This window comes from Astatotilapia calliptera, chromosome 3 (assembly GCF_964374335.1).
Source record: "Astatotilapia calliptera chromosome 3, fAstCal68.1, whole genome shotgun sequence".
Classification (NCBI taxonomy): Eukaryota; Metazoa; Chordata; class Actinopteri; order Cichliformes; family Cichlidae; genus Astatotilapia; species Astatotilapia calliptera.
In genome coordinates this window covers 70,609,374-70,635,590 of record NC_137424.1, presented here as the reverse complement: position 1 = coordinate 70,635,590, position 26,217 = coordinate 70,609,374, and the positions used below count along the sequence as shown (strand labels likewise).

At 40.6% G+C, this 26,217-nt stretch overlaps 2 protein-coding genes across 3 annotated transcripts in view; one reads left to right on the top strand and one right to left on the bottom strand.

The window, feature by feature from the left end:
• LOC145425734 (coxsackievirus and adenovirus receptor-like) overlaps nucleotides 1-26,217 on the bottom strand; it is a 312,252-nt gene that overhangs the window by 31,615 nt on the left and 254,420 nt on the right. The gene's annotated exons all lie outside the window — the stretch shown is intronic.
• Nucleotides 15,414-20,394, top strand: LOC113010522 (uncharacterized). Of its 2 annotated transcripts, XM_080299031.1 has the most exons (4): nucleotides 15,434-15,698; nucleotides 16,489-16,538; nucleotides 17,298-17,389; nucleotides 17,785-20,394. In XM_080299031.1, the coding sequence occupies exons 3-4, from the start codon at nucleotides 17,372-17,374 to the stop codon at nucleotides 18,775-18,777; spliced, it is 1,011 nt and encodes a 336-aa protein (XP_080155157.1). In that variant the 5' UTR covers nucleotides 15,434-15,698; nucleotides 16,489-16,538; nucleotides 17,298-17,371; the 3' UTR covers nucleotides 18,778-20,394. The 2 variants fall into 2 exon arrangements, with proteins under 2 accessions (XP_026005410.2, XP_080155157.1); XM_026149625.2 differs by lacking the exon at nucleotides 16,489-16,538 and having other exon boundaries at nucleotides 15,414-15,698.

Sequence of the window (26,217 nt, the reverse complement as noted above, 5' to 3'; positions counted from 1 at the left end):
AAAGCAGATGTTCCTGCATTGCAACAGTAGTTTGCAGATGTGGTCATCCCCCGATCATCTGCAAGACTCTCATGCAGCACCAATTTGAAACGCAGCCTGGAAAGTGCGTTCATGGCCCTACAGGTTGCCTAAGCACAAGAGACAAATTGTGCAAAAGGAATTGGCTGAAATGGTGAAAATGCTGTTATCATAGGATGAAACGAGGATTTGTTCCTCAGTGTTTGGTCTCCTATGTTTACCTTTTCTCCAGATGATTTGTCACAATTGAGAGGGGCCGGTTGTCTTTAAGGTGCTTCCAGGTAATTAAGAAGTGAGTGCAGGGTTCGTACCATTCATCACACTTCTGTTAGGTTTGTTTGAAGACTCTGGCATTTTTCAGCACCTGCTGTAGCGATAGCTGCGTCCTCACACTGCATATGCTGTTTGCCACCTGGATGATGTTGTCATTCATAGTGATACCACGGTGGAGCATGTGCAGTGGGTGGTCACAGTCCCTAAAGTGTGTGGTTGGATGGAGGGACGTACAGTATTTGGGTACAATTTGGGAGCTGGGTATGTGCATCCACACATGGATAAAACAGCAGCCATCGCATCCTGCCTGTGTCCCAACGCAAAAAAGAACATCCTGATAATAATGAATTACAATATTCCCGACAAGAAGAAATAAATGCATGAATGAGTTTTTCAGCATCACTCTGGGACAGGATATTTCTGATTTTCAAGATATTGCAGCAATGGAAGAAAGCAGTCATAAATATTTGCTTAATATTTCCATTAAAGGAGAAATCCTGGTCAAAATGACTCTAAGATTCCATATAGTGTTACTGGAGGCCAAGGTATTGCATCCAGAAAAGAATAAAATCCGTAGCTGTTGATAAAATTGGCACAGAGCTTCCCCCATGCATTACCAAAGATTCACATCAAACTCATTCTTGATTGCTTTAATGAACATTTTTTTATTGTCACAGTTTGATACTGATGATTTCTTGTGAACACTCCTTTAGTTTAAACCCAGTGACAGTATCAAGTTATTATGTTTGTTTTCATGTAAGTATCTACACTTATATTATCTATCTATACTTCGTCTGCATCCCTCGAGGCCCCATTTGAAGGCTGATTATGTCCCAACATAGGCCAGAATTCATAGCGCAGTGGTGGCTGTGGCTATTTTTGCACTTCCGGTTGAGTGAACGCTGGCACGACTGGCTGCCGCTACTCACCGGCCGCCACTCACCACTATCGCTAACGCTACTGAACTCTGGACTTCTGGACTTTTGTCCTACTCCTGTTTCTAAGGCCCACCGGTGTCCCTACCCGGCTGTTCCTGTCCATGATGTGGCCTTTCAGGATCTATGTACTCTCAGTGTGGGTCTGGATCCTTATGTCATCGATCTACCGACTCGGCACTGGACTTCATCAATATACAGCTGATGAGCTCCTCCGGCTCCGCTTCTCTTTAGCTGCTCCGCCGTTGGCTGCTCTTCATTTCCACACGGACATTGCCTTCCTCCCTCGTCGAAAGTACGTACATCGAGGCTCCCGTCGGTATTTCCATCAGGATAATTCCAAACCAATTCAGTCCTTCTGGTCCACCTCTGGTCGCTCTCAACGGAACCCCTGCAGGTCTATTGACCACAATGTTCTGACTAGTCTGCCTAGGTCGGCTAACACTCTCATCCAGTCCGACAGTATTTCTGTCAACTTTGGCCTGCTTAATATCCGTTCGCTTACGAACAAAGGACATCTCATCCAGGATCTCCTAACAGACCGTAAGTTTGACTTTTTCTGCTTGACTGAGACATGGCAACAGCCCAATGACTTTTCGCAACTCAACGACTCCACCCCCCCGGGGTTTGTTTACACCTGCCAACCTCGCGAGTCCGGCCGTGGTGGTGGCCTCGCGATAATCTATCGCGAGAACTGGAAAGTCTCGCCGCTGTCCGCCCCTACGTACAGCTCCTTTGAATCTGTTGTCTGTCAACTTTCAGGACCTACCCCAACTGTAATAGCTGTCATCTACCGCCCCCCAAAATTTAATTCTGTTTTTATCAGTGACTTTGCCGATCTGCTGACCAATCTAGCTACTGTCTCCCCTAATTTAATATTGCTGGGTGACTTTAACGTTCACGTGGATAACTGCGACCATCCCCTTACCAAGGACCTTCTATCCTGCCTTGATAGCTTCAGCCTTAAACAATACATAAACTTCCCTACCCACATTAAGGGCCACACTTTGGACCTAGTCTGCTGTTCTGGACTTACCCCCTCCATCTGTAGAGCTGACGAACTGCTAATTTCGGACCATCTGCTTCTCTCCTTTAATGTTCACATGACCCTCTCTGTAATTAACAATCCCCGTATTATCTCTTTCCGGAATATCAAGAATATAAATCTTGATATCCTTTCCTCTGCTTTTTCTAGCTGCTTGTCTTCTAACAACTTAGCTATTCAAGAGGACCTGGTACTTTTTTATAATCATAGCCTTAGTAGTATTTTAAATTCCCTGGCTCCACAAAAAACCAGAACTGTACTTTTTTCTCGCTCTGCACCCTGGTACACCCCTGAACTCCGGCTACTGAAAGCTAAAGGCCGACAGCTTGAACGTCTCTATAAGAAAACTGGCCTTACTATTCATAAGGATATGTTTAATAACCACGTTCTGTTTTACCAGGAATGTATTAGTCAAACCAAATCTGCTTATTACTCTGCTATTGTCTGCTCAAGTGAGAACTCTACCAAGACCCTTTTCTCACTATTCAACTCTTTTAACAGGCCACCTGATTCTCTCCCTGCTCATCTCTATTCATCTAACTTCTGTGATGCTCTAATGCTATTCTTTATTGATAAAATTCATAAAATACACTTAGACCTGGACCCTAATGCTCAATGTAGCTTCTCTGTCCTAACTTCTCCCCCTTCTCACTTCCTCTCTTTTTTTTCAACTTCCATCCTTAGCTGATATTGCTGATCTCATCCATAAATCAAAGCCTTCTACCTGCCAGCTCGATCCTATCCCTACTGTCCTCGTCAAAGCCTGCTTACTCCCTCTCCTTCCCCTCATATCTGCTATTATTCACTCTTCACTCACCACTGGAACTGTTCCTGCTTCCTTCAAAGTTGCTGCTATTACCCCAATTCTGAAAAAAACTGGTCTAGATCCCAACAACTTTAATAATTTTCGTCCTATCTCCAATCTACCATTTCTCTCAAAAATCCTTGAAAGAATAGTTGCTTCACAAGTCCATCTTCACCTAACTGATAATAACCTTTACGAACAGTTCCAGTCTGGCTTTCGTCCTCTACATAGCACTGAAACTGCTCTTATAAAAATAACAAACGACCTTCTTATAGCAGCTGATTCTGGTCTCCTCTCCATCCTTATCCTTCTTGATCTGAGTGCAGCTTTTGACACCATCTCTCATCCCATTCTCCTTAGCAGATTAGCTTCTATTGGTCTCTCTCACACTCCACTAGCCTGGTTTAAATCATACCTATCTGACCGCACTCAGTTCATTCAATTAAAATCCTTCACTTCTCAGCTTTCTCCTTTATCCACTGGGGTGCCCCAGGGATCTGTCCTCGGGCCCCTTCTTTTCATCATCTACCTTCTTCCACTCGGACATATTTTTCGTAAATATAATATTCAGTTCCACTGCTACGCCGATGACACCCAGCTCTATCTCTCTACCAAACCTGACTCTACTCTTCCTCCACCCTCCCTCATCCTCTGTCTAGCTGAACTTAATTCTTGGTTCTCCTCCAACTTTCTTAAATTCAACAGCAATAAATCGGAACTTCTTCTGGTTGGCACTAAACGACTGCTATCCAGAATTAACAATTTCTCTCTCACCATCAATAACTCGCTGGTCCCTATCTCTCCCTCTGTGAAAAGCTTGGGTGTCATTCTCGATAGCACATTATCCTTTAACTCACATATCAATAATATTACACGTGCAGCATATTTCCAACTCCGTAACATTAATCGCCTCCGCCCCTTCCTCACACCTCACGCCACTGCCATTCTCATCCATAATCTTGTTATCTCTAGAATTGACTACTGCAACTCATTATTATTTGGCCTTACACAAAAATCTATCAACAAGCTCCAACGTGTCCAGAACTCTGCTGCCCGTATTATTACTAGGACTTCTTCTACCCACCACATCTCCCCAATCCTGAAGCAACTTCACTGGCTCCCGGTCAAATTTCGCATCCATTTTAAAATAATTCTGTATACATTCAAGGCTATTCATTCTCTCTCTCCACCGTACCTCTCTGACTTATTACAGATGAAGCTCCCATCCCGCTGCCTCAGATCTTCATCTTCTCTTTCTCTCTCTGTTCCCTCTGCTCGTCTGATCACAATGGGAGGGAGGGCCTTTAGCTGCTCTGCCCCTCGACTTTGGAATTCCCTACCCCCGGACCTCAGAAATATTAGTTCATTCTCTCTTTTTAAGTCCACCCTCAAAACTCATCTGTTTAAAATTGCCTATTCTTAAATTTCTGTATGTTTTAACTTTTATCTTCTATTTTTATCATTGTGTATATTTCCAGTTTTTATCTGTTGTACAGTGTCCTTGGGTGCTTTGAAAGGCGCTATTTAAATAAAATGTAAAATGTATTATTATTTTTTTTTTTTTTCAAAAAAGAAAAAACCCCAGCAGATGGCTGAAGCGTGGTGGCCAAAGAATAAACTTTTAAAAGCAAGTATTAAATTTTAGATCACTTATATATCTGCAAAGAACGTTATAACATTACACATGGGTTTTTAATTATCGATTTATCGATTAAAATCGGTTCTGGCTTGGATAATGTGATATCGATTCAGAGGTCAGAGGGCCCAGTGGCGCCAGTGTCCGGCAGCCTCGCCTCTGTCAGTGCGCCCCAGGGCAGCTGTGGCTACAATGTAGCTTGCCATCGCCAGTGTGTGAATGTGTGTGTGAATGGGTGAATGACTGAATGTAGTGTGAAGCGCTTTGGGGTCCTTAGGGACTAGAAAAGCGCTATACAAATGCAGGCCATTTACCATTTACCATCGATTCATTAAAATCCTGAATTGATTTTTTAATACAAATTTATTTTGACCAAAATGCCAGAATTTCAGGATAAACCTCACAAAATTTCAACAAATAACAACAACCAAACAGCTGAAATAGTAAATGAGAGCAGGAACACGATTCTGCACAAAGACGTAAACACAAAGCGTGGATCCACCGACGGATCAGAATCAGCGAGATGTCGCCTTTCTCTCCCGACAGCACGGACACGGTCGGGGCTGAAAGCCGACAGCTCGCTGATGTTTCGGTGGGTCCGTGCTTTGTGTTCATGCCCTTTGTCCACTAGATTCTGAAGCTGCAGGTTTTTTCTCTCTCAAAACAATATTGACTAAACCAGCAGCAAAAGCAGATCCAACCCTTCACATAAACATCGTGATAATTTCCTCTGACTTTTGCTGTTTTACTTCCACAACAATAAAATCACACTTCATGCACAGCTCTCTCCCTCTCTCTCTCTCTTTCTGTCTATGTGTACTTCAAGAACAGTTTCCCGTCAAAAAAATCTATTTTCTGCATTATTCGCTTGTTTATTACGCACAAGTCTACCGTTGTTTACAGCGCTGTCGGCCGCTGTTTTTTCCCTTTTACATAATTCTGAAAAGAAAGTCTCGTTTTTGCTGTTCAATAGGCTACTGAACAAATTCTTTTTAAAATTAAACTTTTTAAAATTATGCGAAATTTCAAAACACTTAGCTGTGTCTCTAATAAAACCTCTGTAACTTTGCTCTGCTTCACTTCAGCAGCATCAACTAAGGTTCATATGTTGATTAATGGTTTTCTTTCATTTTTGATGTACTGCAGAATATTTTTATAAAATCCCAGGCCAGGAAAATCAACTTTGTGTTTTTCTGTGTTTTATCCTCAGCTACTTTGACACAAAGGCATCTGCTGTGATGCTCACACCTTTGATAGAGTCTAGCAAGTGTCAGCTTTTTTTATAGATATAAAAATATGGAAATGTATTGATGCAGGACCTGAATGATGATTTATGGAATGTGGAATATCTGTCCATGCAGACAATATTGATTTGTAACTTAAAATTTGTTATTTTAACTAATAATCTTGTCAGCATAAAGTTCTTTATTTGGAGCACAGATCTACAAGAAAGATAAGTTACTGAAACGCACTTGTGCTTAAATTCCATATCACTCTTTGGCAATATTGTGAGTAATGTTAAACTTAAAGATCATCTCTGCCTCCTGATCTGTTTCCTGCTGCCTGCCACTGAAGGCAGTGGGGAGAGGTAACAATTAGGCAGTGCATTTACCGTGGCATATAATGTCATCTTTTCTCATTACAGTCCACTTTGACCAGCAGGTTTGTGACAGTTGGCTTAACATACTGAGCCAAGGAATCTAAATATACATTTGGCATCTCAGTGGGGCTACCAAAAATCATCACCTCAGTCTTTTTATCATTGAATTTTAAAAAGTTAAGAGACATCCAAGCCTTAATGTCATCAAGACACTGAAGTAATGATTGTAAGGAATATGTGCCTTTTTTCTGTGGAGGGACATATATCTGACAGTCATCAGCATAGAAGTGAAATGCAATGCTGTGTTTTCTCAGTATAGATCCAAGAGAGAGCAGATACAAAGAAAAGAGGAAGGGGCCTAGAACTGAGCTCTGTGGGACACCACACAAGAGAGGAGCGGAGGACGACACATGGTCACAGAGACTGACACAAAATGTTTGCCCCGCCAAGTAGGACCTGAACCACTCAAGTGCCCACCCAGTGCTCCAAATGACAGAGTAAAATGCATGATCCACTGTATCAAATGCAACTGTCAAATCTAAAAGTACAAGAACAACACAGTCCCCAGCATCAGTGGCTAAAAATATGTCATTAAAAACTTGTAAAATGGCTGATTCAGTGCTATGAAAGGGTTTAAAACCAAATTGGAAAACGTGTAAAACATTTTGCTTTTTCAGGAAGGTCATTCATTGACTGTCAACTCTCTTTTCAAGAATTTTGGAAAGAAAAGGTAGTTAGAAGAAAGGCCTGTAATTTGCAAGAATCGTAAGATCAAGAACAGGTTTTTTTAAACAGGTGTTTGACTACAGTATGTAAAAAATTTTGGGGGCTACATCTGAATATGTGCTCAGCTCGACGGCACTCGTGTCTGACAGCTCGGGTCGTGTCGTTCAGCCAGGGCTCAGATTTAGTTTTAGAATGGCTGGATTTTAATTAAGCAATGTGCAAAGCAGTCCAAAGCAGTCTGGCAGGTGGAATAAAATCATGAGCTCAGTTCTGGCTGCATTAAAAATCTGGGATTTTGCAGTTCTGGTTAAAACTGTTGAAAACTGCTCAGCAAGGGAGGAGTTAAAAACTCGACAGCGCCGAGCAGCAGCGTGAGGTTTAACTGAGGTACAGGCAAGAGGAACTTCAAACATCACAGGACTGTGGTCAGAAAACACAGCATCACAAATCTCTACATTAAAAACAAAACAAAAAACCCAAAACAAAACATGAGATAAAACAAGATCAAGTGTGTGTCCACATTCATGTGTGGGACAGGTCACACATTGCACAACATTAAAAGAATCAGTAAGGCCTTAAAAGCCCTTTGCAATGGGCATATCAGGACAACACACATGAATATCAAAGCCCCCAACAATAGGAACACAATCATATTTTGGCATGTATTCAGCCAAGATGTCAGCAAAGTCCTTCACAAAGTACTTATTGTATTATATATTTAATTTTATATGTTATAGAAGTGACAGATTTGTAAAGTGAGGCAAATTATGAAAACAAACAGTCACGAACCTTTCCCCGAACGTTGCGATGGGAGAGCCAGGCTCTTCTGGGAGCCGGTGTTCTGGGAATTTCTCCTACCCCGTAAACCGTCCTACCCGTTGTTCCTGAGCATGTGCGCGCATGCACACAACACAAAAAGGGAAGCTAAACGCATCCGGCTGTGATTTCACGCTACTCCATGTCATATTTGCAGGAGAATAGAAAAGTACTAGTACTTTTTATTGACGTTGATACTTGATTTTTTAAGCCTTTGTGATTGTTTGTCAATATTAAAGTGAAGTTGCTATCTGCTTTCTGCACAAAACTGTCGAATTTGCAGATTCGGTGAAGTCTGCTGTCAAGTAACTGGACACGTGGTATTTACACAACACTTTTGAGTCCGCAGCTTCGGTGTTTTAAGGCTTTTTCGGTAATCTCGTTATTTAATAAGTTTAATTATTTGCATTGTCAACTGCACATATTGAAGCTCATAAGAAAATGTTTACTGACATTCGTAGATATGGAGAAGAAGTGGGAAGAGATTTACGCGTTCATTTCTGCGGGCTCCTACCCTTCAGGATACGACAAGGCTCAGAGGCAAAACCTCAGAAGATATGCCTCAAAATTCAAACAAAAGGGTCAGTAATTTACTGTTAATACTAACAACTCATATATGTGGTTAAATTAATTTCTAAATATATATTGTTTTACTGCAGATGGAGAACTCTTTGTTGGAACCAGAAGAGTAGTAAAAACCATGGATGGTGCCAGGAAGATATTTCATGAGTTTCATTCATCTCCAATTGGAGGACACACTGGCACACACAAAACGCTAAATGCAGTGTGTTCCAGATTTTACTGGTTTGGTATGACAGTTGACATTAAAACATGGGTATGTATTAACTGTTTGTACTGTTGTTAAATAGTGTTTAAAATAAGCAATTTTTTTTATATCAGTTAAAAGAGAAACTGTACACTTGCAAAATATAAATAAATATGGTTAATTAGTGATATTACAGTAATAACCTGTAGGCCTGGCAGAGATTTGAAGACACGCACACAAACTATTGTTGCTAAATAGTTTGTTCGTTAGAGAATATGTCATTAAGTGTTTTTGTTTTTTACAAATGAGAATGTTGAACATTTACGTGAACTCCATAAATATTTTTACCTTAAAGATTCAGGAATGTGACCAGTGTCAAAAAGTTGGGAAACCACTGACTGCTGTGCAACCGTTGCAGTGTATTCAGGTAAATATTATGCCCCATTTACCCATCAAACTATGCTTGTAGCTCATATTCATAAAGGCAGGAGGGTTTGCCAACTAATTTTAACCATCAATGTTAATGTGTACATTATACAAATTGTTATTCAAATTATTAATTTGTCCTTGATAGGTGTCTGAAGTGTGGGAACTTATTGGTATAGATCTTACTGGACCTCTTCCTAAAACTTCAAGCGGCTTCCAGTATATACTTACTGCAACTGACTACTTTTCAAAATGGGTTGAAGCTTTCCCATTAAAAACGAAATCTGCATCTGAGGTAGCCCAGCACTTGTGCTCCATTATATATAGACATGGCTGCCCCAAAAGGATTTTGTCAGACCAAGGCAGAGAGTTTGTGAATGAAGTAAGTGTTAAATAATTTTCAGTTACATTTTTTAACTTTACTTCACTGGGGTCAAAGATTTTTTCTTGTGTGCTTGTATAAGCAGTATAACCTTGTCCTTATCTGTTGAAGCTCAACTCTGATCTTTGCAAGTTATTGCAAATTGAAAGAAGTGTCACAGCAGCATACCATCCACAGACCAATGGTCTAGATGAAAAGACCAATGACAACATAAAAAGGTATGCCTAATTTTTATCTATCAGTTTTTAATAACATTACTTATGTTATTCAAACTTAATTGTTACTTAATAATTTATTAATTTCTTTACTTCTAATTAAACTTTCTGTCTTACTGTGTTTACATATTTCTATGCCTGCATTTAGAGCCCTCCGAAAACTGGTGAATGACCAGCAGAATAACTGGGATCTGTATCTAGAGCCCACCCTGTTTTCACTTCGGTCAAAAGTACACACCACAACAAAATACAAACCTTTTTTTCTGATGTATGGAAGAGAGGCAGTATTTCCATCAGAAGCGCCTGCTCAAGTGCCGGTGAGTGTTTGTCAAATTCTTTCTATGTTAGAACTAAGAATTGAAACCATTTAAGAAAAAAACCCAGTAATGTCTTTATGAATATGATATCATCTTGTTTTAATTGCTAATATCTACAAAATTTTAGATTTCCAACATCATTCTGCCAGACGACAAAAGGTACAGTGACTATGTACAGTCTGAAAGTGAAGCACAACATGCAGTTAAAGAAACTGCACAAGAAAACATTGTGAAGTCACAAGACAAGCAAAAGGTTGCATACGCCAAGCGGGCCCTGAAAAAGTACAAAAATGTTGTGTACAATGTAGGGGATCAAATTCTGCTTCTAAACATGAGGAAACGTGGGCGAAAAGGAGGAAGACTTGAACCGGATTTTTCAGGTCCCTACACAATTGATGACTTCAGTGGAAAATGTGTTAGACTGAAAAACACTGAGGGAAATACTTTAAAAAGTCTATACAGTATTGACCACATTAAACCCTATAGAACAAGCCACCCTGTCCAAGTCTCAACTCCTGCTGAACCTGTTGAGAGTAGCCCATCTTCTGAGATGTGGCCTTGCAGTCCTCAGCATCAACATGAAGCGCTGCAAAATAACAGATCCTCTGTCATTCAGTTTGCACCAAAAATAGCTCAGGTAAAATCAGTCCAAGCACCAGAAGAGCTTGTACCAGTGACCCCCCAGAAACCCAGCACGCAAGAAAAAGATGGCATAGCTAAAAATCTCATTCTGACCGGTTGGTCAATTGTTGCCTGTTTGGCTAGTCAAATGGATAGAATGTTTGATTTTTTTCTCCCCTCTTGCTAATGTTGACCTGTTGGTCCAATTTTGGCTAATTTCTGATTTACATAAAGCTACTCCCCTCTGGCATGTTTATGTTGTTGCCCCGTTGGCCCTTGTCTGCTTGTGGCCCGTTGGCCATTGACCGTGATTTTCAAATGGCAACTGTTATTACTAAAGAAACTTATCATATTTTGTTTTTTAGTGAAGTGGCTTTGGGCTGCAAAAGACACCGGGCGTGTGGAGGCAGTCATTGGGCCATACAAATTGTATGACTCTTCTTTTCGCACACTGGAGGATAGTGGGTGGCTTTCTGATGAGGTAAGTGAAATAATCATTTTTGGTCCTAGTGGTGGTCTGTAAAAATAAGGTCATTGATGCATACCTGCACTGCCTCATTAAGAAACAAAAGGCAAGTAAGAACGTATGCCAGTTATTTCACAAAAGTATTTTATACAATTTTGTAATCATTTAAAAAAAAAAAAATCTTGCATTTTTCAGAACCCCGTGTATCAGTTGTCTTGCGTTGTTGCAACCTCTCTGTTTTCTGTGAAGTTTAAATGTGTCAGCAAGGTAATGTAGATGTTATATTGGTTATATAGTGTATGTTATGTAAATAAATCTAAACCTTTATAAACTTAAAAATATTCCACAGATGTTGTTTCCGGCTGAGGACATTTGGTTGTGCCCACTGAACTCTGGTGCACACTGGATCCTTGTGGTACATGTTCACACCTCATGTGTTTTTTCTCTTTTTTGTTTTACTGTTCTTTTTAGCAGCATATTCTTATTTTGAAAATGCTTGCAATTGATTATGCTTACTTAAGTGAGTGTAATAAAATGGTAAATGGCCTGTATTTATATAGCGCTTTACTAGTCCCTAAGGACCCCAAAGCGCTTTACATATCCAGTCATCCACCCATACACACACACATTCACACACATAATAATACACATATTCTACTAAATACAATTTTTATTTTAGGTTGTCAAAATCTCCTCACAATCTGTACTGCTGTTAGACCCTCTTGGAAATGAAGGTTGTTATGAAAGGAAAGTTATGCGTAACTGGAGGTATTCATCATTCATTAATTATCTGTTTTAGGTTGTTTGGTTTGTGGGTTTTTTTTTTCTTTTTATTTAGAGCAAAATGCTGGCTACATTTTAAAAACTTGTTTTGTTTTTATTAGGAATTTTCTGAAGATGAAAGGAAAGGAAGAGTCCCGAGTGGATTGGAGAATGGAGACTCTGCCACACAACAAGCAGATGGACTCCAGCAGTTGTGGAGTTTTAGTGTTGAAGGTATTTAATAAGCAACTGTATTTAATGTATTTAACTAGAATTAAGTTAATCATTTGCAATTACTGTAACATATTTTACAGTTTGCCAAACACTACCTTCTGAGTGGAGAGGTTACTAGGGTGCTGTCCACTCCAGAAGCCATTGGGCTGCACCGCACTGAAATTGCTTGCGAACTGCTAGAACATCAAAATAAGTTGAGTCATGTGCTTTTGTATTGCAATAGCACTTTCAGTTTTGTTTAAAACTGTTAGGTTTAATGTCAGTGTGTTTCTAGGTAATGCTGATGACTACTGTGTGGTTTGTTCCATGCTGGAAGCCGATCCTGAGTCCAGTATGATTGAAATGGTAAAACAAATAAACCACAAATGCAATATACAGTGGCTTGCAATAGTATTTGGCCCCCTTGAACTTTTCCACATTTTGTCACATTACAGCCGCAAACACAAATCAATTTTAATTGGAATTCCACGTGAAAGACCAATACAAAGTGGTGCACACGTGAGAAGTGGAACAACAATCATACATGATTCCAAACAATTTTTACAAATGAATAACTGAAAAGTGGGGTGTGCGTAATTATTCAGCCCCCTGAGTCAATACTTTGTAGAACCACCTTTATCTGCAATTACAGCTGCCAGTCTTTTAGGGTCTGTCTCTACCAGCTAGAGACTGGTAGAGACATTGGTCTTTCACGTGGAATTCCAATAAAATTGATTCATGTTTGTGAATGCAATCTGACAAAATGTGGAAAAGTTCACGGGGGCCGAATACTTTTGCAAGCCACTACAGTAATTATTTTCTTATCAAATTCATAATGTTGGTTAACACACTTACACACCCCCCCCCCCCCCCCCCCTTCTCCCTCTTCAGGTGCAGTGCGAGTTTTGTTCCAGATGGGCACATTTTGGATGTGCTCAATATGAGAGCAGCCTGGTCAAGTACCTGTGCGACAAATGTGCATAATTTGTACACGTTTCTTTTTCAGTTCTTTCTCCCTGTGTTCTATTGGATCTATAAATGTCAAATATATGCATCTGTAAATATATTCAGTAAATATATACTGTAACTATAATGGAGTGAGTTCATTGTCAAAGTTTATATAGTCAGGTGTTCCAATCACTTCAGTGGTGACAGCTGTATAAATTAAGCACCTTGGCATGCAGACTGCTTCTACAAACAAGTGCCAAACCATGCTACTGTTGTTATTATAAAGTAGAAGCATACTCTGACAGGAAGAATTACGTGCCAAAACAGAAATACAGCAAGCTGTCCATACCTGAGGCCTTGGAAACTGCCAAGCAAAGACTCACAGCCTTGGCCAGCCGCTTGAGGAGGTACACCAGAGAGATAGAAGGCAGAAGAATCAACCAGCTGTTGTCCACAGAACCAGCAAAGGTGTACTCTCAGTGGCAAGGGAACAATAATAATAAGAGAACAGCACCACCAAGGCTGGAGACGGAGCAATACTGGAAGAGCATATGGGAGAAGGACGCAACCCATAACGGCAACGCTCAGTGGCTAGTGGATCTGAGGGCAGACCACAGCGACCTCCCTGAACAGGGTCCAGTAACCATCACAGTGGCACATATCCAAGAAAGGGTCTCCAGTATGAAGAGTTGGACAGCACCAGGGCCCGACATGGTTCACGCCTACTGGCTAAAGAAGCTGACTGCACTCCACGAGCGTCTGGCAGCACAAATGAACCAGCTGCTAGTTAAAGAGAGACACCCGGAATGGCTAACCGAAGGTCGGACGGTCCTGATCCCCAAGGACCCCAAGAAGGGACCAGTCCCCTCCAACTACCGACCAATAACCTGCCTCAGTACTACATGGAAGCTCCTGTCAGGCATCATATCGGCTAAGATGAACAGGCACATGGGTCAATATGAGCGGGACACAGAAAGGAATTGGCAAAAATACCAGAGGCGCAAAACACCAGCTACTGGTAGACAGAACAGTAAGCCGAGACTGCAAGACCAAGCAAATGAATAAACAACCTAATTCGTGATAGACCTTTGACTCTGTTTTGTTTGAATCCAACTGTTTTTTGCAGATGTGCATAAAACATGTTACTTTTAGTATTGTTATCATTATCATCATTATTGCACTAAATATATTTTAAATAAAGGATACTTTGATATACATTCTACTGTAATGTATTTTCTTCACCCTAAAATATGTTTTGAAATGTATTTTGGTTTGAAAGAAATATATTTTCAATTTCAAAAATATATTTTTTTGGAGCATCACAAATATATGGTAAATATATTTACCATATATTTGAAATATATTTTGGCCAGGAGAAATGTATTTTTTTTACCGTATGGGGCTGCTGATGCATCCAGAGCGGAGTCGGCGCCACCATCGGACTGCAGCATGTTCGAGTCAGGGGTCACCAATGTGGAGGTAAACACAGACGACACGAGAGCTCTCGATAAACACTGCTCGTTTATTACTCATCACCACAGAACTGAACACTTTCCCTCCAAAACACAGCAACAATACTTCCTGAGAACTGGGTGTGAGTGGAGCCCTCCACTGGTCCACCACAATGTCACAATTACAGGATGATCTACTAACAGTGTGCTTTAATCTCTCTATGAAGAAGCCACTTCAGTTCAGTAAAAATCAGCTGGAGAGCAGCTGTGAACAGCTGACTCTTCAATGTGCTAAAGAACAGAAAACATGATTTCCCATCAGACCATGAGCAACAGTCAGGCATGTAACACAGTAACACTTTTATTTTTTACATATTCAGCAGAGAGTTAGCTGTGTGCACCATTAAAAAATAAGAAGCGTAATTCATTTCAGCTTCATATAAACTGTATTATGGAGGAAAAATAAGTGGGGCTCACCTCAAAACACAGCTTGAGGACTGACTGGAGTTTTAGGACAGTCTCTTCAGTAAATCGCAGCTCTTTAACATCAAAAGACATGTTTGAACTGCTGCAGATGTTAGTAAATCTGACCCTAACTGTTCGTTCTTCTTTAAAATTCAAACTTAATAATGAAGCAATATTTTTAACAGGCTGTTCCTGTTTATATAACCTCCATAAAACAACAGGGTTAGAACACATTGTGACAAAGTAAGATGTTTGTTTTGTAGTCCATCTTCTGCACAATGTAGTTTCAACAGGAGGACATCCGGTGTCACGTTGTTACAGAGAGACGAGCGTAAGGCTGTTCCAATTCTCAGCACCGCTCCTCTCTTTCCCTGACTTCTCAGCAGTTGTCCTCCCCACGATGACGTTTTCATCGAGGCCAAGGAAAAGAGTTTAGGAAAAGGAGATTGGCGCTACTTTTGAAATAACACTCCACTGGGTTGCATTGTGCAGCTGAGTCACGTGACCGCACAGCAACAAATCACAGCGGAGCCAGATAAAGGGGGCGGAGCAAAGTGTGTGTGCAGGAGAGGAGTCGAGCAGAGAGAGCTGCTTTTTCATGAAACGGGAGTAAAGTAGTAAACTTACTGGAACATATACCACTACCAACGTTTGGATCGATATCTGCATCGATCTGCACACCCTTGTCTCCTGGATCCTAGCTGAGATCAGCGTGAACCACGTGGGTCTCTGCTCCCTGATCTGTTTCCTGTGTTTGGAAAGAGTTCCAGCTTCATCACGGAGTTTCTCTCGGTTTGTGGGCTCGTCTAAAGGTAAGCATCGAGCTAACTTTAATGTGGGTTCAGTTTATGTTGAGTTTAGCTCTGTTGAGAATAATAGATTGCTTGGTAGACATTGGAGTTAGACAGACTGTAGAGTTTGTGATTGCTTGCAACATCATAATATGGCGGTTGCTGGGGGGAAAGAATACATAAAGAAAAATAGTCTTGGAATATGAACAAAAGGATGGGGTGCAGGGCAGGAGAACAACCAACCCCCACCCCAGGACCTGAAGCCACAGGTACAAGCCTGGGGGAGCGCAACCCCAGGGTGAGAGTAGCTGTTATACATAATACGGATTATTATTAAATGAAAAGAACACATTAGACTACACTACTGAAACCTTCTGCTTCTGTTTTTAAAGTTTCATGTTACCAGGCTGTAGACTAGAGATTTAAACAGTTTTAGATCCATTACACTCAGTCTTAAATGTTAAAATCTCAAAGGACAGCATTATATTTTTGATATTAACAGTAACTCTGGGCCTCTCTGGAGTGTGCAGCTGATCTCATCGCTGTCTAAAAATGGATAAAAAAACATAAGGAGTGCTGATCCTTCAATAACAGACTATTAGAGTAACAGGTGTGTAGCATCGCTAACTAGCTAGCAACAAGCCTCCAACACAGTGCGTATGCTAGCGGCTAATCTAGCAAACGAATTAACAACAGAGCGATTTTAGAACTATAAGATGATAAGCTGTGTGTCTTTTCTTATAACAGTGACATGGTTGTATTTACCTTAATTAAATTTAAATTAAATTGAACCTCCCCCACCCTCATTCAGATCTGGCCTTTGGAACTATTTTGGTCTTCATGTGACATATGACTCTGAAGGTAAGCGCGTCATGGACAAAAGTAAAACAGTATGTCGGATGTGCCACGCAATGCTCAATTACATGGGTGGAAACTACTGCGTTAGCGCAGTTTGCTCGTTAACGTGTTGACGGCATCCAACCCCAAGCACGGGGCGATCCGCGGTAGCTCGTTAACGGAGATTTGCCGTGTTGTGGCGTTAACGTCATTTCAGATTAACGCTGACAGCACTAGTGGGAACACAACGAATATGACTGCACATTGACGCCGACATCATCCTAGTGCAAAGACAAGTGGAAGCAGACAAAAACAACAAGCACGCATGCTACAAACTTTACCCGAGTCATTTAGACAGCCGTTAGCACAGGATTCTCCTTATGGGGACCTGACATGTTTAATATGCTGATGAGAATATAGCCCTGAAGAAGCGGATAGTATAGCTTTTATTTTGGAAAGAGACATTTCTCTGTAATAAACTCTCTTTTCCAAAGATGAGTGATTTCTCGATCAGATTTATTTTTTATTACTTTATTGTTTCAACAACATTAAATTTAAAAACTGTACTTTTGAGTTAAAATATATATTTATAATTTTAATAAATGACAAATTAAAAAAAGCATGAACATTTTTTTGTATCGAAAAAATATCGAACCGTGACACCAAAGTATCAAACCGAACTATGAATTTTCTGTATCGGTGCACCCCTAATATATGTATATACGTGTGTGTGTGTGTGTGTGTGTGTGTGTGTGTGTGTACTTCTTTTTTGCTGAGTAACAGGAGACGAGTCTGGTGGTGCAGCAGAGGAACAATTTCAGCCATTTGGACTCAGCTCAGCCACTACAGTGGAAACAATGTCTTCAACACAAAAGGTGAGAAAAGTATTAGAGTTTTCTGTTAAGAGCTTCCATCCTGGGCTCCTCCATATATACAGAATCTACATTCAAAATCAGAAACCACAGAAGTCACAAGAAAATACAAAGATCATATTTTATCTACACACATTGAAACAACAATATCATCAGTTGAACTTTGAATTTTTTATGAAATAAAAGATTTTCTCTGCTGATCAATATTTCCTAATGTCATTTTAATTATACCTCTCATTGTGTCACATTATTGTAATGTGACACCATCACCAGAAGGTGGTGGTAACACACCAACAAGGTGTTTGTTGACATGTTTGATTCCACCAATGGAGGGAGTTTCAGTTTGTTCCAGGACTGCATTTCACTCACTGCCTCTGTTTGTATCTCTGTCACTGCAGGACCAACATGGAGCAAGAAGTCAGCGCTCTCAGGAGGCCGACAAACGTCAAAGAAGAAAGGGAGAGAAATCCTACAGCTGTGATGAGTGTGGAAAGTCTTTTACCCAGGCTGGAAGTTTAAAAACTCACCAACTCATCCACAGTGGAGTTAAAGCATACAGCTGTGAGTTGTGTGGAAAGTCTTTTACCCAGGCTGGAAGTTTAAAAACACACCAAGTCGTCCACAGTGGAGTTAAATCTTACAGCTGTGACTTGTGTGGAAAGTCTTTTGCCCGGGCTGAAAACTTAAAAAAACACAGAATCATCCACAGTGGATTTAAACCTTACAGCTGTGACTTGTGTGGAAAGTCTTTTGCCCGGGCTGAAAACTTAAAAACACACCAACGCATCCACAGTGGATTTAAACCTTACAGCTGTGAGTTGTGTGGAAAGTCTTTTGCCTGGGCTGGAGACTTAAAAAAACACCAAGTCATCCACAGTGGATTTAAACCTTACAGCTGTGAGTTGTGTGGAAAGTCTTTTGCCTGGGCTGGAGACTTAAAAAAACACCAAGTCATCCACAGTGGATTTAAACCTTACAGCTGTGAGTTGTGTGGAAAGTCTTTTGCCTGGGCTGGAGACTTAAAAAAACACCAACTCATCCACAGTGGAGTTAAACCTTACAGCTGTGACTTGTGTGGTAAAGCTTTTGTTGAAAGTCGAAACTTACACAGGCATCTAGTCACCCACTCTGGAATTAAGGCGTATAGCTGCGACTTTTGTGGAAAAACTTTCAGTGAAAAAAAGTACCGAAATAGACACCTACGCATTCACACTGGAAATGATCTTTCCTACTGTGATCAGTGTGGGAAACTGTTTACAACAGATGCACAACTACAAAAACACATGTTTACCCACACTGAGGAGAGACCTTATAAATGTGACCTGTGTGAGAAGACTTTTAAAGCTCCACATTACCTGAAAAAACACCAAAAGATCCACACCAGAAAGTAACTCTACAAGTGCAGTTACTGTGAGGAAGTATTGATTTTTTTTATCTTGTAATCTTAACCTGATTGTTACAAGTAACGCGTTGGCCATCTCTGCTCTGTAATCTACAGAGCAACATGTACACTCAGATCATCACATATTTGTGTTGTCATTTGAATCAATAAATGGCTGATCTGATATCTACATGAGCATCAGTGTGTGTGGTTTAAACCTCACAGAACAAGAATGATCTTAGGAAACAGAACCTGAAGATTAAACAAACACTCAATGACTCAATCATTCAGCTGCATACACTGAACTTATGTAGAATATTTTTTTTCCGAATTGTCAAAATATTCCACCACAACACTGAAAATGTAAAGCACAGCAATTCATGGAGTCACTGACAGATAGCACAGAGAGACACACTAACCCCGTTCTGGCTCCAGTAAATAAAATCTTGTTATACTGACCCCTAGTGGTAGAGGAGGTCTTAAAATGTCTTCAACAAGGATAGAAACTCCATTTTATCTGGAGGCACAGTGGTACAGAAAGGCATGGTGGAATCCATATGCATCCTCTTTATGGTGTTAAGTTTGGACAGTCTGTAAGTATGTTTCCTGTTCGATGTCTTCTGGTTATTTCCAGAAATATTGCACACATATTGCTATTTTCTTATGTTTTAATTACCTCATATTTAGAGTTATTGGAGCAGGTGGTAGTATCCTGTCAGAAGTAACAATGTTATCGCCAAATGGCTGAAAGCAGCTCCTATCTGATCACTGGCGCACTGAACTCTACTCACACACCTGGAGGAACAGCTCTCCGGCTGAAGATTCTAATTGGCTCATTTTTCCAGGGATTTGTTCTTGTCATGAAGACATCACACTGGTATGTTCTATTAATAGCAGTTGTCACACTTTTTAGAATCAAACTTACATCTCCGTCCTTCATCTGCCTGTCCTGCATATCCCCTTAATCGACATATTCTGGCTCCATATCTGGTATATTAGAAACAAACTTACTGTACAAATACAGTAATCAGTTATCCAGTAATTGCCAACAGCCACGCATGTGCATGTGATGGTTCATACCCAACCTTGTGTCATCTTCAAACATGAAAGAATTGAATCAATATGAAAACTCTATAAAAATGTATTGTTAGATTATAATATTATTTTATGCCATGTTAGACCCCTAATTAAAGATTGTGAATTATTAGGTAGTTTTAGTTTGCATTATTATCCTGAATTAGAAGAAGCTGATAACTATTGCAGTAGTTAAACTGATTTGCATTACATTAGACTGCTGATTTATTGTGGATGAATGATATTGTTTTATGATGTCATAAGAAATGCTGTTTGCAAAAAGTCATTGCCTTATTTGTCTGATTAGAAGAGAACGGAACATGCTGGAGTTTTCTGCCCCATCTCAGCAGGAGCAGATAAACGGGGAGCCAAGGTCGTAGCTTAGGCGCCGTGTGAGAGAAAAGCATGTGAATGTTTAGGCTTTTATGATAAGGTGGGGGCACCAGAGGCTATAAGAGTGTGATCAATGCTCCACCATTTTGAGATCTGAGGCTGTCTGCATACAGTGTCCATCTCCCACGTGTGTGATCATTAAAATGATCGTTTGACTTAACCCGGCCGGACCAGTGTTGTTATTGTGGTTTTTTTCTCTTGTCTCCATCCCCAATTTTGAACTCGTAACAGTATATAGTACTATGGAGAAGGCAGCATTTAGCTGTAGCCTCCATAAAACCACAGCTGTTCTGGAAAACTTTGTCCACCTTTGATTGTCTTTAAGTTTTGTTGTAGCCACAGAGAGCAAATCTTTGTTCTTTATGGAGAACCAGTGAGGCTGTTTGGACTTTCCTTTGAAACATCAGTGCAGGAGTCTCTCAGTACATCTGTTTACAGTGAGGGACAAAGAAGCAGCAGAACCACCCACAAGACCATGAGAGGATACACCTGTAAGCACTTCTCATAAATCACATGACCATAACCAGAATAGACGAGAGTAATTATGTTTCTTTTTTTTCATTGAGGTGATTTTGGTCTGTATATTGTGTCAGATAAAGTCAACATCATTGCATTTCACTGTTATATTTTCTGTGTTCTTTATGTATTTTTAATCGTTGTTTGATAACATCTCTGGTGTAAGTGTCATGGGGATCATTTCATGAAGAAGAAGAGTCACATGACCCCTGAAATGTCCCTTTGTTATTAGTCAGATGTTGCCAACTCCACCTCTTTCATGTGATAGTGCATGGAAACCCTCAGTTAACATATAAAGTAGATAACCAGCTTCACGTGGGTGTTTATGGTAATTACCAATATCAAGGCTGTTACACACTGAGAGTGTTGCAAAAAATGACACAAAATTCAAAATTATCTGGTTTTCGAACTTGCCGTGTAGGGCATATACACACTGTACATATAAAAAAGTTATCATGGGAAAACAAAGTTTGAAGACATCACATTTCAAATTAATTCTCTCTAAAATTTGCATATGGGCGCAATGCATATCTTTTGCATATAAAATCCATGCTGATTAAAGTTTGATTAGGTGGGTCTAAAATCCAAGATAACAAAATAAAATTGCTTCATTAGTCAACTGGTGGATATTAAGAGGTTATCCGGCTCTGGTATAATACCCAGTAAAACCAGTAGATGGAAGACTTGAAACATGAGTCATGATCATTTCAAGCTTCTGGGTGGTTTATTAGGAGAGGCTCTGTGCTGTTTCATGAGGTATGATGCAAAAAGAAGTCCAGTCTGAGTCATATCACATGTTCATGAGTTTCTAGTTTCAGACACCAAAACCTTTCAGTTCTTGTTGTCATGTTAAAGTTCTGTTTGTGACACTGAAATTTTCCCAGAGCAATAACAGTGAAATGTGACAGTGTAAATAACAGTGTAAAAATGTGATGCTTTAGACCAATGAATTAAAAAGATCAAGTGTCAAAAAATATTTCCTCAGATACTAGTATTAGTACAAGTGTTTCAGTCTGAAGTACTGAAGCTTTCCTGTACATCTTTCAGAGACTGAACAATGTTTTTACTGGTTTTAGTCTGCAGTTGCAATCTAAAGTTGGCTTTCTGCACTGAAGATATATATTTTTTCTAATTATCATTTAGCCACAACCAAACAAATGAAATTTTCCATCTGTCACATTAGTGAAACAAACATCACCACACAGCAAAAAAGGTGAGACCAAAGGTTTTATTAATAATGCAAAGAAACCAGATCACAGCTGAACACGAATCAATAAGCATGCATAAAATACAAATAGCATTAAAACTACTGCTGTTATAAAACATAATAACATATTTATATGACAGTTGCAATCCTGGCAGAACAAAACAAGAAAAAAAAATACAATTTTAACTGGTATTTCAAGTATGTGATTTTTTTGAGTTCTTTGAGTCTAAATAAACAATATACAATATATAAAAATATAAAAATAATTTTAACAAATGTTTGTGCTTTGGTCTGAGTGCGCATCTTTAACGGCTAGCTCGAGTTATAGGGGGATCGCATTCCTCAGCCTCCCAAGGAAAGACTATTTAGTTGATACAGGAGGAACATTGTCGTTTTCATCCTGGCCGTGGAACACTGGACCAGCTCGTTATCCTCTCAAGGACATTTTAAGGTGCACAGGAGTTTGCTCAACCTGTCTATATGTTTTTTGTGGAGTTTAGAGGCATTTGAGCATGTCCCTTGAAGTATTCTGTGTAAGGTGTTTAAAGAGTATGGGGTTTCAGTTCTTGTACAACTGTTGCAAGAGGTTGGTCCGCATTGCTGGCAATAATTCAGACTCATTCCCAGTGGGCGTTGGACCCTGCCTTGTCACAAGCCAAGGGCAAATGCTGAATTGGGAATTCTTTGATGACCAAATTACAGAGCCCTCAGCTGATTACTCCACCTCTTCTGTGCCCTCAGAGGAGCAGGAGTAAGAGGTGGAGCGCCAGGAAACTCTATAGGGATTATGAGTTTCAGCGGATTTAGGGATTCCTTGGTATTGTCTGAGAACAGCAAGATCTCCTGGCTGGAGAGAAGCACATCTAGCCTATCCATTTCATTCATTTACTCCATAATCCAGAGCCAGATTATCATTCAACAATACATTTTTCAATAGATGTGAATAACTTAAATACGTGTTCTCATAAAATATTATCTGCTGTGCACAGAGTTGGGAAGGTTACTTTTAAAATGTATTCCATTTCAGATTACAGAATACATGCCCCAAAATGTATTCTGTAACGTATTCCGTTACGTTACTCAATGAGAGTAACGTATTCTGAATACTTTGGATTACTTACTATATTATCATGCTGTTTACAACTACGTGAATCTACTATTGCTGTGTGATTTATTAGTGTTACTGAAGGTTCGCGGCTCCGAACTGTAGTAAAGAGACCTCTGACTAATACGTTGGTTCCGTGTCGGGCTCATAGCCAAAAAATAGCTTTACTTTGTTGTGTGGGTCAACTTTGCTTGCGAGAGACAGAGAGAGGCGTTGAAAGGCTGCTCCAATGGAACTTATTGTTTCGGAGGAAAACACGAACACAGCGTACAGTCGAGTCTTAATAGCTTACTTACAACTGGGCTCGTCAGGCACTCTTCTTGGCTGCAGTGGTTATTACAGGAAGTGCAGAATTATTAGGCAAATTAGTATTTCCACATCATCCTCTTCGTGCATGTTGTCTTACTCCAAGCTGTATAGGCTCGAAAGCCTACTACCAATTAAGCATATTAGGTGATCTGCATCTCTGTAATGAGAAGGGGTGTGGTCTAATGACATCAACACCCTATATCAGGTGTGCATAATTATTAGGCAACTTCCTTTCCTTTGGCAAAATGGGTCAAAAGAAGGACTTGACAGGCTCAGAAAAGTCAAAAATAGTGAGATATCTTGCAGAGGGATGCAGCAGTCTCAAAATTGCAAAGCTTCTGAAGCGTGATCATCGAACAATCAAGCGTTTCATTCAAAATAGTCAACAGGGTCGCAAGAAGCGTGTGGAAAAACCAAGGTGCAAAATAACTGCCCATGAACTGAGAAAAGTCAAGCGTGCAGCTGCCAAGATGCCACTTGCCACCAGTTTGGCCATATTTCAGAGCTCCAACATCACTGGAGTGCCCAAAAGCACAAGGTGTGCAATACTCAGAGACATGGCCAAGGTAAGAAAGGCTGAAAGACGACCACCACTGAACAAGACACACAAGCTGAAACGTCAAGACTGGGCCAAGAAATATCTCAAGACTGGTTTTTCTAAGGTTTTATGGACTGATGAAATGAGAGTGAGTCTTGATGGGCCAGATGGATGGGCCCGTGGCTGGATTGGTAAAGGGCAGAGAGCTCCAGATATCCCCCTATCTATCTCAGACGCCAGCAAGGTGGAGGTGGAGTACTGGTTTGGGCTGGTATCATCAAAGATGAGCTTGTGGGGCCTTTTCGGGTTGAGGATGGAGTCAAGCTCAACTCCCAGTCCTACTGCCAGTTTCTGGAAGACACCTTCTTCAAGCAGTGGTACAGGAAGAAGTCTGCATCCTTCAAGAAAAACATGATTTTCATGCAGGACAATGCTCCATCACACGCGTCCAAGTACTCCACAGCGTGGCTGGCAAGAAAGGGTATAAAAGAAGAAAAACTAATGACATGGCCTCCTTGTTCACCTGATCTGAACCCCATTGAGAACCTGTGGTCCATCATCAAATGTGAGATTTACAAGGGGGGAAAACAGTACACCTCTCTGAACAGTGTCTAGGAGGCTGTGGTTGCTGCTGCACGCAATGTTGATGGTGAACAGATCAAAACACTGACAGAATCCATGGATGGCAGGCTTTTGAGTGTCCTTGCAAAGAAAGGTGGCTATATTGGTCGCTGTTTTGTTTTTGAATGTCAGAAATGTATATTTGTGAATGTGGAGATGTTATATTGGTTTCACTGGTAAAAATAAATAATTGAAATGGGTATATATTTGTTTTTTGTTAAGTTGCCTAATAATTATGCACAGTAATAGTCACCTGCACACACAGATATCCCCCTAAAATAGCTCAAACTAAAAACAAGCTAAAAACTACTTTCAAAAACATTCAGGTTTGGTATTAATGAGTTTTTTGGGTTCATTGAGAACATGGTTGTTGTTCAATAATAAAATTATTCCTCAAAAATACAACTTGCCTAATAATTCTGCACTCCCTGTATTATATTTACATGCTTCCAGCTCCCGTTTTTGCTCGATGACCATTCGTACTTTTCCTTTTTCTCCCTCCCTCGCTCACAGACACACAACGTGTATGGCAGTCCATTCTCCCTGCAGTACGGATGATGCTACATTCTTTAGAGCTATACCTGTAGCATTCTGCCTATTAGCTTAGCACAACAACAACAAAAAGGCGCTCTCTCTCACCCAGGAAACACACAGAGAGAGATAGCGTCACCCTGTAACCATGGCAACCGTAACGCTGCCGCCTGGAACAACAGAACGTAGCTGTCAAACAAAACCCAAACAGTCCTGACCCGCGACAACATGAAACAGGAAAGTACCGCTGTGTAATCCATTTATTTCAACAAAGTAACTGTATTCTAAATACCACCTTTTTAAACGGTAACTGTAACGGAATACAGTTACTCATATTTTGTATTTTAAATATGTAACGGCGGTACATGTATTCCGTTACTCCCCAACACTGGTTGTGCACAATGTTTTGTAAAACAGCCAATACAAAAACTTGCAAAACTTTGTCTGGTGTCCAAGCTAATACGTTGAAATATGCTTTTGTCTGACCAGTAGACAACCCCATCCATCTTCATCCGCTTTATCCGAGGCCGGGTCGCGGGGGCAGCAGCCTAAGCAAAGAGGCCCAGACCTCCCTCTCCCCAGCCACCTCCTCCAGCTTATCCGGGGGAATACCAAGGCGTTCCCAGGCCAGCCGAGAGATATAATCTCTCCAGCGTGTCCTGGGTCTGCCCCGGGGCCTCCTCCCGGTGGGACATGCCTGGAACACCTCACCCAGGAGGCGCCCAGGGGGCATCCTTGTAGGATGCCCGAACCACCTCAGCTGGCTCCTTTCGATGTGGAGCAGCAGCTGCTCTACTCTGAGCCCCTCCCGGATGGCCGAACTTCTCACCCTATCTCTAAGGGAGAGGCCAGCCACCCTTCGGAGGAAGCTCATTTCTGCCGCTTGTATCCGCGATCTCGTTCTTTCGGTCACTACCCACAGCTCGTGGCCATAGGTGAACAAACAATCGATGATGTTCTTTATGAACTCAGCTTCTCTCCATGTCACGCTGTTTATGCTTTCCTTATCAATCAAATTTTGCTCCCGGCATGCACCGAGAAGAGGGTGATGAAAGGCAACGAAATATGAGAGTGCGAAGAGGAGAGGATTATCACCCTTCTGCCCTTAATGCATCTACCTGATTACTTTTTACACCTCAGGAATGAATACATACAT